The 14,011-nt window shown below is 35.2% G+C and overlaps 1 protein-coding gene across 1 annotated transcript in view; it reads right to left on the bottom strand.

Moving 5' to 3' along the window:
* The window catches only part of CNTLN (centlein), a 316,478-nt gene that overhangs the window by 113,416 nt on the left and 189,051 nt on the right, over positions 1-14,011 (bottom strand). The window contains exon 13 of the mRNA XM_070480550.1: positions 1,490-1,590. Coding sequence (XP_070336651.1) covers positions 1,490-1,590 — 101 coding nt within the window. The remainder of the gene's footprint in view (positions 1-1,489; positions 1,591-14,011) is intronic.

Genomic DNA, 14,011 nt, shown 5'->3' with positions numbered 1-14,011 from the left:
CACTGATGGATGACAGAAAGAAATTGTGGCATATATATATGCATATAATATATGTATAAATAAAATGGATATTATTCAGCCATAAAAAAGAATAGCATCTTAACATTTGTGATAACATTGATGGGCCTCACAGACATTATGCTAAATAAATAAATAAGTCAGAGAGAGAAAAACAAATGTATGACGTCTCTCATATGTGCAATCTAAAGAAACAAAGAAGCTCAGAAATATAGACAACAAACTGATGATTAACAGAGGTGATAAAAGAAATGAGTGAAGGGGGTCACAAGGTAAAAAGAAAAAAGAAGGGAGCACAGATTTGAGCCCTGGGTGGGGAACTATGATCCCACATGTCACAGGGCATGGCTTAAAAAAAAAAAAAGTAAAGAAAAATAGAGTAGTAAAAATAAAGGTCTCATCAGTATTTCACCCAGTGATCTTAGTAGTCACTGATGATCACTGCCTTGATCTATGACCAAAAAAAAAAAAAAACTCAGTGAAAAAGTATGCTTAAGTGAAAGTCACTCAAGTCATGTCCGACTCTTGTGACCCCATGGACTATACAGTCTATGGAATTCTCCAGCCCAGAATACGGGAGTGGGCAGCCATTCCCTTCTCCAAAGTTTAAAATATGACATAAGTCATTGGTGTAAAACAGAAGGATTCAAATATTGGCCTTGACAAGTCGTGGGTATACTAAACAGGTGAAACTGGAACAACAAAGTAATTGAGACAAAATCCAGATGAGTGATATATAAACATTCAAATATTACATACAAATTATTAAGTATAAATAAGTATAAATTATTAATTATAACTTGTCAACACCTAAAAAGCACAGTGGTAACAAGTAAGCTGTAGCAAGTTTAAATAAGAAGAAACTCTATCATATCAACCTTATTTACTTTTTTTAATGAGGTTACTTGAGGATGGACTGAAGTCATATAGTAAATACACTTATTTTGATTTTAACAAAGGAAAATCTTACAATTGAAATAGATTATCCCCTTTTACTGAATACTCTCAGGCTAGGGTTCAGGCAGGTTTCAGATTTGCAGATCTCCAAGTTTCCTTCTAGCTCTAAGACTGTGACTCCAGGTGAGAATCACATCACTTCTAAAAAATGTAATGTCATATGAAAATATAAATGAATTATTGATAGTAACTACCTCTATATTATCAATAACTCTACATTACCTATAAAACTTTGAACAAACATAACCAGTAAAACTTCATCAATGAATAATAAAAATTAATATTCTCTCCTTATCCAATATTTCTTTAAAATTTTAATAAACCATAAACCTAACTTTTAAGTGTTCTCTCTACTTGATTTTCTCATGAAAGATAAAAATGCTAATAAGATATGAAGGAGTAAAGCAATAGAAATAGGGAGAGCAGGGTAAGATTCTTAGAAGCTGAAAATAAAACATTAAAAACTGGATAATTTTAAACTGCCTACATTGAATATTTATTTTGACAAAGTTACCTTCTCTTCTCTCTTCCATAAATGTATTCAATTCTTGTATTGTTGCTTTATCAACAGACATATGTACTTTAAGTTTATCCAGTTCTTCTTGAAGATTCATTCTATGAAAATTAACATAATAAACAATTATTTTAAATATGTAAGTTAAGAAAAATATGGCAAACATATAAAGGTGGCAAAAATATTTTTAAAAAACATGGATCAGTAGTAAAAAAAGCTAGAGCATATTAATATTAACAAATCCTAACAATTAAAATTGAATTTTAATGACATCTTTAAAGTAAAATGTTTCAACTGATTTTTAATTTTTTCTAAATAAAAATACTAAATAATTAAAAAACATAAACTACATAATTTTTTAAAAATCTATTGACTTACCAGATCATTTTCTAACACACAGATACACGATGTAAAATAATAATAAAACATTAATACATATCACTGAAAACAAAGGGAGTAAATCTAAAGATGCCAAATAAAGGCAAAAAACCCTTACTGGTAAAATGAAATTGAGCTACCATGACAAGAGACCTGGATTAAATAACATCCATGGAGAGCTCCAACCTTGAGACCTGAGTGGACATGAAAATTTATCCACAGGGACCTTCATGGCTGAGACACAAAACTGGATTAACTGCAGGAAGCTGGGGCACAACATTTTCTGAATTAAAACCTGAGTATCTAAGCTTATCTGGCTGAAGTTCCATTAAAAAGAAGCTTTTCGTCCAGTCTAAGGGCAAGAAAGAGTCAACCATGTGTGATCAGAAACATAAGTATATATTGTTGTTGAGTTACTAAGTCATGTCTGATTCTTCGTGACTTCATAGACTGTAGCACACCAGGCTCCTATGTCCTCCACTATCTCGTAGAGTTTCCTCAAATTCATCATATTTACTGAGTCAGTGATACTATCTAACCACCTCATCCTCTGCTGCCCTCTTTCTTCTTTTGCTGTCAATTGTCCTTAGCATCGGGGTCTTTTTCCATGAGTCAGCTCTCCACAGAAAATGGCCAAGGTATTGGAGCATCAGCCTCAGCATCAAGTGAAAGTGAAAGTTGCTCAGTTGTTTCCAACTCTTTGCAACCCCATGGACTGGGGCCCGCCAGGCTCCTCTGTCCATGGAATTCTCCCGGCAAGAATACTGGAGTGGGTAGCCATTCCCTTCTCCAGGGGATCTTCCCAATCCAGGGATCGAACCCAGGTCTCCCACATTGCAGGTGGATTCTTTACCGTCTGAGTCACCAGGGAAACCCAAGAACACTGGAGTGGGTAGCCTATCCTTTCTCCAGGAGATCTTCCCAATACAGGGATCCAACCAGGAGCTCCTGTATTTCAGGCAGATTGTTTACCAGTTGAGTTACCAGGGAAGCCTAAAAGTGAAAGTGTTAGTCTGTTGTGTCCGATTCTGTGTCACCCCATGGACTGTAGCCCACCAGGCTTCTCTGTCCAAGGAATTCTCCAGGCAAGAATACTAGAGTAGGTTGCTATCAGTCCTTCCAATGAATTTTCATAGTTGATTTCCTTTAAGATGGACTGGTTTGGTCTCCTTGAAGTCCAAGGGACTCTCAAGAGTCTTCACCAGTACCACAATTTCAAAGAATCAATTCTTAGCTGCTCAGCCTTCTTTATGGCCCAACTCTCACATCTGTACATGACTTCTGGAAAAAAAACCTTAGCTTTGATTAGACAGACCTTTGTTGACAAAATGATATCTCTGCTTTTTAATGCACTGTCTAGGTTTGTCACAGCTTTCCTTCCAAGAAGCAAGTATCTTTTAATTTCATGGCTGCAGTCACCATTTGCAGTGATTTTGGAGTCCAAGAAAATAAAGTCTGTCACTGTTTCCACTATTTCCCAATCTCTGCCACAAAGTGATGGGACCAGATGCCATGATTTTAGTTTTCTGAATGTTAGTTTTAAGCCAGCTTTTTTGCTCTCCTCTTTCACCCTCATTAAGAGGCTCTTTAGTTCCTCTTTGCTTTCTGCCATTAGGAAGGTATCATCTACCTATCTGAGGATGTTGATATTTCTCCTAGAAATCTTGACTCCAGCTTGTGATTCTAGTTCAGTATTTCACATGATGTACTCTGCAATAAACTGTGGAAAATTCTGAAAGAAATGGGCATACCAGACCATCTGACCTGCTTCTTGAGAAACCTATATGCAGGTCAGGAAGCAACAGTTAGAACTGGACATGGAACAACAGACTGGTTCCAAATAGGAAAGGAGTACATCAAGGCTGTATATTGTCACCCTGCTTATTTAACTTATATGCAGAGTACATCATGAGAAACGCTGGGCTAGATGAAGCACGAGCTGCAATCAAGATTGCAGGAGAAATATCAATAATCTCAGATATGCAGATGACACCACCCTTATGGCAGAAAGGGAAGAGGAACTAAAAAGCCTCTTGACGAAAGTGAAAGAGGAAAGTGAAAAAATTGGCTTAAAGCTCAACATTCAGAAAACTAAGGTCATGGCATCTGGTCCCATCACGTCATGGGAAACAGATGGGGAGACAGTGGAAACAGTGTCAGACTTTATTTTGGGGGTCTCCAAAATCACTGCAGATTATAACTGCAGCCATGAAATTAAAAGACGCTTACTCCTTGGAAGAAAAGTTATTACCAACCTAGATAGAGTATTAAAAAGCAGAGATATTACTTTGCCAACAAAGGTCTGTCTAGTCAAGGCTATGGTTTTTCCAGTAGTCATGTATGGATGCGAGAGTTGGACTGTGAAGAAAGCTGAGCGCCGAAGAATTGATGCTTTTGAACTGTGGTGTTGGAGAAGACTCTTCCGAGCCCCTTGGACTGCAAGGAGATCCAACAAGCCCATCCTAAAGGAGATCAGTCCTGGGTGTTCATTGGAAGGACTGATGTTGAAGCTGAAACTCCAATACTTTGGCCACCTTCATGCAAAGAGTTGACTCATTAGAAAAGACCCTGATGCTGGGAGGAGTTGGGGGCAGGAGGAGAAGGGGACGACAGAGGATGAGATGGTTGGATGGCATCACCGACTCGATGGACATGTGTTTAAGTAAACTCTGGGAGTTTGTGATGGACAGGAAGGCCTGGCGTGCTGCGATTCATGAGGTCGCAGAGTCGGACACGACTGAGCGACTGAACTGAACTCTGCATGTAAGTTAAATGTTCAGAGTAACAACATACTGCCTTGTACTCCTTTCCCAGTTTTGAACTGGCCAGTTTTTCCAGGTCTGGTTCTAACTTTTGCTTCTTGACCCGCAAACAGGTTTCTCAGGAGACAGGTAAGGTGGTCTGGTACTCTCATCTCTAAGAATTTTTCACAGTTTGCTGTGATTCACACAGTCAAAGGCTTTAGTAGTCAGTGAAGCAGAAGTAGATGTTTTTCTGTAATTCCTTTGCTTTCTCCATGATTCAACATATGTTGGTAATTTGATCTCTGGTTCCTCTGGCTCTTCAAAACCCAGTTTCTACATCTGGAAATTCTCAGTTCATGTAGTGTTAAAGGCTAGCTTGAAGGGCATAAGCATGACCTTGCTAGCATGTGAAATGAGTGCAAATGTATGGTAGTTTGTACATTCTTTGGCATTGCTCTTCTTTGGGATTGGAATGACAAGTGATCTTTTCCAGTCCTGTGGCTGCTGAGTTTTCCAAATTTTCTGGCATATTGAGTGCAGCACTTTCACAGCATCATCTTTTAGGATTTGAAATAGCTCAGCTGGAATTTTGTCACCTCCACTAGCTTTATCTGTAGTGATGCTTCCTAAAGCCCACTTGACTTCGCATTCCAGGATGTCTGGCTTGAGGTGAGTGAACACACCATCATTGTTATCCGGGTCATGAAGACCTTTTCTGTATAGTTCTTCTGTGTATTCCTACCACCTCTTCTTAATCCCTTCTGCTTCTGTTAGGGCCATACCATTTCCATCCTTTATTGTGCCCATCCTTGAATGAAATGTTCCTTTGATAGTTTCAATTTTTTTGAAGAGATCTCCAGTCTTTTACATTCTATTGTTTTCCCCTATTACTTTGTATTGCTCATTTAAGAAGGCCTCCTTTTTTTTCTCCTTGCTATTCTCTAGAACTCTTCATTCAGTTGGATACATCTTTCCCTTTCTCCCTTGCCTTTTGCTTCTCTTCTTTCCTCAGCTATATGCAAAGCATCCTCAGACAACCACCTTGCCTTCTTGCACTTCTTTTTCAATTCATTTTCTATATTGCTGCTGCTGCTGCCAAGTCGCTTCAGTCGTGTCCAATTCTGTGCAACCCCACAGATAGCAGCCCACCAGGCTCCTCCATCCCTGGGATTCTCCAGGCAAGAATACTGGAGTGGGCTGCCATTTCCTTCTCCACATTTTCTATATTACTGACATTAAAATTGAGCCATTACATGTTTGCAGAGACCTGAAGAAATGACAGTAATGTAAAAACAGTTTTATGACCTGTGTAGATTGAGAGTTCCGGCAGACACAATCGTCCACTACAGAGAGGTGTCTAAAACTACAGAATGGACAAGAGGAAAGCCACAACAGAAAATAATTATTAAAGAAGTCAGGTTTGTAGATAAGAGTAAATATGAATAAGCTCAAAGCCACAAATGATAGTCTGTATATCACCCCATTCAAAATGGGAGAATCTACAAGGAAAGAGAGATAACACAATAATTTAAAATGAATTCTTACAAAATTAGAGTTTTTAAAATGGTGATAAAAAAGAAAAAAAGTTATAAACATATATGAAAAAGAACAGGGGTTTATAAGAGAAGACAAATTTTTTAAAAAGAACCAACTACTGTATCTAGAAATGCTAATAAATAAAATAAGTAAAGCTAGTAATAACATAAAAACTGAAATTTAAAATTCAGTGGATGGATTAAATAGCATACCAACAAAGCTAATAAAACTTTGTAAAATTAAAGACAACACAAAGAAACAAAGCAAAGGAAACAGTAACTATATATATAGTGTGTTGGAATGAGAAGGCCAGAAAGCATCTAATAGAAGTTATTTGAAGAGAGAATTGAGAAAATGGGGGGTGGGTGGGGTGGGGAGACAATATTTAATATACAATAACTGAAGATTGAGAACTAATATAAACTATTAATAGATTGAGAGTATCAAAAATTGAAAGCAGAATTAATAAAACTATATTTACACTAGGCACATACCAAAACTGATGACACCAAAGAAAACAAGACAATTATAAAATCAATAGAACGAGAAAAAAAATCAACAATTAATGAATTCAGGAAAGACAGTAGGCTTCTGATACTAGTAAGAAAATCAGATGGAAAATAAGTAATATTTTCCATATTCCATGGTTTACTACTCATAGCTCCTATATTAAAAAACTATTAAAGAATATTCTATTTCAGGAAGAAAACAACCTCAAAAGCAATGTATACAACAAAATAGGAAATGATGATGAAAGAAGTATAAATGTGTACATAACAGCAAGCAAACATTTATTAAGCAAAGCAATCAAAATATCTAAGTGAAGGTAAAACTAACATTCTGAACAACAAAATGACATTAGATGAATGAAAGGATCAGAATTAAAGCATTTGAAGATCCTTGCATTGTAAAAGAAGAATGGAAGCATACTGAAGAAATTAAGACTGTCAAATAAATGAAGTATGTTATAATTTCAAGAAAAAACACTTAAAAGAATGGAAAACAAAAATTTAAAAACTAGCAGAGCACAAAAATGAACTAAAAATATAATCAAATTGAAGGAAAGAAATATCTTTAAAAGAATCATAAAAATGAAATATACACTAAGAAAAATATTCAGAATAATATGGTCATTATATAACAGTGAAAGAAATGACTTGCTAGGAAGATAGATAACAACAGTTATAAATTTTTATGTACTAAACAAGAAATATAATTCTTAAAATAATTCAAATTAAAAGGTATATAATGTGGAAAAAACAAGTTGTCTCTGCTTCCCCCCACTCAGTGTACTTCCTAAAAAAAGTTATTTATAGTTTGATGCAAATAATTATATTTTTGTTCATAGAAACAAATACACATATATAAAGATTTAACAATTGGAATCTTACACATTTGAAGTTAGGTTAAACTCAGGTTACAGGTTAATGGGAAGGCAAACAAACATGCACACATATATGTGTCCACGCTCAGTCATGTCCAACTTTTCACGACCCCATGGACTGTAGCCCGCCAGGCTCCTTTGTCCACGGGATTTTCCAGGAAAGAATACTGGAGTAGTTGCCATTTCCTCCTCCTGGGAATCTTCTCCATACAGGGATCAAACCCGTGTCTGCTGTGTCTCCTGCACTGGCAGGTAGATTCTTTACTACTGAGCCACCTGGAAAGCACACACATCTATACCCAACCACAAAGCGATTAAGTTTAAATTAGGTTCTTGCTTTGTTTTGCTAAGAACATAGGACATAATGTAGCAAGATGGCCCCACAAAGAAAAACCAGATGTCGCTCATCTTAACTTAGTTTTCCTTGGCTCTTACTGAGATCACTAACCCAGTGGAACACAGGGCTACAGCTGTTGGAAATGTTATTTCATGCTTCTTTAGACGTATTCTATGCTTACAGTTTTGTTTTGTTTTGTTTTTTAAGGAAGAATTCACAGTCTGTACTGTTAATGTGAAGCATTTAGAAACATTAGGGACTGCCTTGTTCTTGAGTCAAACTAAGTACCAACAAACTACACATCTTAATGGGTATTTGGAAAAGCAGCTGACAAGGGTAAGTGCTCAGGCACTCCCAAGCAGGATGAACATTGGCTACTTAGGGACTCAGATTTATTACCCATTTATTCTGCTGTTTCTGATGTTCTGTTTGGTATAGGAACCACAATTCAAAATCTACTTCTAACTGGACAAATTATGAAAGGTGACTGTTTTCAGATGCTGGAGAATAGGCTACAATGAACTTTGATCAACAAAGAGAGTCCTAAGGACAGTCCAGACTTCTGCCAGGAGGCACTCATGATGATGTCATGATGTAGGAAGAGGGAGTCTTCAGTGACCTGAAGAAAAAGAGGCTGGAGTTTGGGAAAGCTGGAATGTTTGGAATTTGTAAAGCACAGTACTCAGAGAAGAGGAAGCTAACCGAGGAGCTGCATAAATTTGCATAACAATTCATTTGAGTCTTTGGCTGAATATTTTGTTGCACAAACATACTATGAAATTCAGTAAGGCAAGCAGAGAACAACCAGTGCTTCAGAACTATTCCCAGAGCTCTCATGGCACTGGGAGACATGTGAATTCTACCCACCTAGAGGGGAGAATCTCGTTGAACATTAGGGGTACTTAGCAAAGAACCCAAAAGGGTCATTCCAATGAACAGGGTACTCCAAGTCTGTGCTAACAAGGTGTTTTAATATATCTGAAAATATTTAAATTGAAATTTTAAACATACTTCTCTGAGTAAATAATGGAAAAAAATGGACAGAAATCAGTAAGGACACAGAATGAAAACTCTTCACCAAAAATTTATAAAAGTATGTCCAATAACATCAAAACACATATTGTTTTCAAGTACTATGGACTTGCATCAAAATAAAACTATAATGCTGAAGCATAAAACATTTTAAATAAAATTTTAAAAAACTAAGTCATGAAAATTATTTTCTATGGCCACAATATCAATACACTTAAAGTAGAAATCAACACCAATTATGTCTGGAAAATCCCCAGATATATGAAATTAAAGAAACTATTTTAAAATACTTTTTTCTCAATGAACAATCTAAGAGGAATTAGGAAATATTTGAACTTATAAAAAAATAAAACACAATCTTTGAAAATTTGTGAAGTGCTAAAGCAGTGCCTACATGCATTTCTAGACCATTACATGCGTATATCAGAAAGAAAGAAAGACCTACAATGATGTAAGCTTCCATATTTTAAAAAAAATAGTAAAAGAGGACAAAGCAATTTGAGTGCTTTTTCATTTGTCTATTGCCTATCTGGAGATAGTTCCTTTGTGAAATATTTGTTCAAATGTTTTGCTCATATTTACACTGGATTGACAGTTTTTTTCCTATTTATTCATAGGAACTATATATTCTGAGTATTAGCCCTTTGCTTGACATATACCTTTGTCTTTCTGTACTCTGACATATCTTTCTGGGCTCTGAAAGTTGCCTTTTGACTAACTGAATGGTATCTTTCAATGAACAGAAGTTCTTGACTTTAACACAGCCCTGTTTACCAAATTTTAGTTTAAATTTATTCTATTCTATCTTTGTCTACTATAAAGACAAAAAGATGCTCTTCTATGATTTTCCTTCAAAGTTTTATTACTTAATCTTTCAAGTTTAGACCTGTACCCCACCTAAAATTGATTTCTATGTATGATAAGAATACAATATCATTATAATATATATAATATATATATAGTATAATAATAATATACTTGAGCTATACAGCTAACTTTTAGTTTTATACAGGTATATCAACTGCCATTTTGGTTGTTTCCATTTTTCATAATTATAAATAATTCTGTAGTGAACATCCTTGCATATGTGTTGACATACGAGATTACTATTCTTTGAGTACATACTTCAAAAGGCAGAAAAATGTCTCACACACAAAAAATGATGTAGACTAAGGCAACCAACATTAATGCACCAATTATTTAGATTTTAAAATACTAATATTATGTAATATTTAATCCCTAGCTTTCATCTTTGTGAAAAAATTAAATTATTTTGTTACTGAGGATGAGATGGTTAGATGGTATCACCAGCTCAATGGACATGAGTTTGAGCAAACTCTGGGAGAAGGTGAAGGACAGGGAAGCCTGGCGTGCTACAGTCCATGGGGTTGCAAAGAGTTGTACAACACTGAGCAATTTAACAACAACAATTCCATTGCCACAAAGGTCTGTCTAGTCATGAGGCTATGGTTTTTCCAGTAGTCAGGTATGGATGTGAGAGTTGGACTATAAATAAAGCTGAGTGCCCAAGAATTGATGCTTTTGAACTGTGGTGTTGGAGAAGACTCTTGAGAGTCCCGTGGACTGCAAGGAGATCCAACCAGTCCATCCTAAAATAAATCAGTCCTGAATATTCACTGGAAGTATTGATGCTAAAGCTGCAATTCCAATACTTTGGCCACCTGATGAGAAGAACTGACTCATTTGAAAAGACCCTGATGCTGGGAAAGATTGAAGGCGGAAGGAGAAGGGGACAACAGGATGAGATGGTTGGATGGCATCATTGACTCAATGGACATGAATCTGAGTAAACTCTGGGAGCTGGCGATGGACAGGGAGACCTCGCGTGCAGCAGTCCATGGAGTCGCAAAGAGTCGGACTCAACTGAGCAACTGAACTGAACTGAACTGAACATTCCGTTATTCCACCTTTATTCCCTCCCTAGAAATAATCAGTACCTTACATGTTTACATACTATATATATATATATATATATATATATATATATATCTGTGTATACAATTATATAGAACTATATTTTTGTGGATGTATGTGTGTGTTTGTATGTACACACACACATATATATATATTCACAAAAACCAGTGCTGTTCTATGACTTAAATTTCTATATTTTTAGAGAACATAGTATACATACTATTATTGAATTTTCTTCATTTAACTCAACTTTTCCTTTTGAGGATCTATTCATTGCTTTATAGATCCAATTCATTCATGTTAAATGCAGCATAGCTCACATTATATTTAATATAAATATAGTATCACCAACTCGGTGGACGTGCATTTGAGCAAACTCCAGGAGACAGTGAGGACAAGGGAGCCTGGCACGCTGCTGTACACTGAGTCGCAAAGAGTTGGACATGAATTAGCTACTGAACAATACAACATATTAATATATCATGAGGCACATATATCAGCTAATTATGGACATTTAGATTGCTTCTTCGGAGAAGGCAATGGCACCCCACTCCAGTACTCTTGCCTGGAAAATCCCATGGACGGAGGAGACTGGTGGGCTGCAGTCCACGAGGTCGCAACTGAGCGACTTCACTTTCACTTTTCACTTTCATGCATTGGAGAAGGAAATGGCTACTCACTCCAGTGTTCTTGCCTGGAGAATCCCAGGGACAGGGAAGCCTGGTGGGCTGCTGTCTATGGGGTCGCACAGAGTCAGACACAACTGAAGCGACTTAGCAGCAGCAGCAGATTGCTTCTTATTCTTCACTACTACAAAAATACTACAGTGAACACTCTTATTTATATATCTTAGTTCAGGTTATTTAAAAATTTTAAAGATCCTAAGAATCTATTTCAAAGTGAAATTTTTCTTTCAAGAGTTTTTTATTTTCTCCATATAGAATTACAAATATTGGGAAAAGATATTACTAAATAAAATGACTTTATAACTCTGAAGATAACTGCCAAAAACATTCCTACATTGATGATATTATTTATTCCTTAAGAACCATGCTCAGCACTGGAAACAAAACTTTCATAAAGCCTGAAGTAGTTTTTGGAGCAAGTAAACACTTTGTATTAGTCACCTATATCACTCAAAATAAAATCTGATATTTATATATGGTTATTGGCATTTAATTCAGATGGTCACAAACTCAACATCTGTGATAAAATTATTTTCCCTAGAGAAAGAAAGAGTATTTTAAAAATAGACTGAGTTAGTATGACAAAATATACTTAAAGTAGCTTTAATATCTTTTTTTATAAAAATCAAATGATTATTCACTAAACACTTAAGATTTACTATGGAAATCTTTACCCTGTGTAATATCTTCTGTAGTTAAAAATATCTATACTTCCTCATATATTTGGAAACAATTTAAGGGAGAAATTAAATTTAAAATTTCATATGTTTGGTATTATGATCTGAATGCATTCCCCTGAAATTCATCTTGAAATTCTAATTCCTCAAGATGATGGCACTAGGATGTGAGGCTTTGGGAGGTGATTAGGTCATAGAGTGAAGCCCTCATAAACGGGGTTAGTACAGAAAGCCCAGAGAACACCCTCAACCCTGCCACTGCGTAAGGATAAGGCACAAGTCTGCAATGTGGAGGAAGGGCCTCACCAGCCCATGCTGGTTGTTTATAAGCTACTGAGTTTGTAGTATTTTGTTATAGTAGCCTGAGTGGACCTAAGATATATGAACTCAAAAAACAAATACCATATGTATGTGATCTCATATGTATGAAAAACATTTAAGGTATCAATGTCAAAAAGCAATCTCTAGAGTTAGAAAATAAAACACAAAAAATACTTGCCATTTACTCAAATGAAATATCTGCCAATAAATACAAAGGGATATTTTTTCTTAGCTAATTATCTTGCTAAGTGTTTGGCAAAATACAATGAAAATACAACAAAAATATTATTAAATTCTACCAAAAGGTAGAAAAAAGCCAAATATCTATTAACAGATGAATGGATAAATAAAATGAGGTATATATAATACACACAGAGCAATTTTACTCAGCCTTAAAAAGAAAAGAAATTTTGACACAAGTTACAACTTAGAAAAAGATATTTATAAACCAGACACAAAAATAAAAACATTCTAGACTCCAATATATGAGGCACTTAGAACGGGCAAATTCAAAGAGACAGTAAAAATGAAGAAGTTCTGAGGGAAGCAGGTAATAGTTTTTTAACTAATTATTACTATTTATTATTTAACTAGTTATTATTAACTAGTTATTATTTAACTAGTACAGAGTTACAATTTGAGAAGATAAAGTTCTGAAGATGGATGGCAGTGATGGTAGCACAACAATGTGAGTATATTTAATGGCACTGAATTTTATACTTAAAAATAGTTACAGTGGTAAATTTTGTTTTGTATATTAAACCACAATAAAAATATATATCATATTCCCTATGATTTTGATTCATTTTACAGACAACAAAAATACAAACCATTTCTATATTTTGGACAGATGGAAGAGAAGGAAAGAGAAAGAACGGGGCAAAAATGGAAAGAATTCACTGTATAGCACGTCAAAGGTACTAAATGCCACTGAATTGTATGCCTTAAAATAAAACTAATACGTAATTTGCATGTTATTAGTGGTTATCCAAAAACACATTTGTTCTCAAAATATGCCATGGTTAGTGGACATTTTTTTCCTTAGGAACTACATTTCCAAATCATGTTAAAGAAATGCAGTTCCTAAAACCCTCATTGCTACAAATGGAAAAAAAAAATCTTGCTTAGAAAGACAGGGAATCTTGCTTTGCAAAAGAAAAAAAGTTAGCTGAACTTTCCTCCCATGATATTTTAACTCAAGAAATTATTATTTAATTTTATAAAATATTCTTTGAAATTATAAGCTACATATATTCAATATTTAACCCAAAAGAGACAAAAGCACTCCATTCTGGGTTATGCCATTGATCTATATAGCTTGCTTACTTTTTATCATTAAGAAATGAACAAAAGATCACTGAAATACTTTATCTAGTTATTATATAGAGGGTAAAATTCCATACACCTAAAAAATAAATTGAAGTCTTTAATCACAAATTCTATACTCCTTTATAATTGGCCCCCAACTCTGTCTTCCCTGACAAGTTCACGA

Source organism: Odocoileus virginianus, chromosome 18, assembly GCF_023699985.2.
Source record: "Odocoileus virginianus isolate 20LAN1187 ecotype Illinois chromosome 18, Ovbor_1.2, whole genome shotgun sequence".
Lineage (NCBI taxonomy): Eukaryota > Metazoa > Chordata > Mammalia > Artiodactyla > Cervidae > Odocoileus > Odocoileus virginianus.
This window is presented reverse-complemented; position numbering and strand designations above follow the sequence as displayed.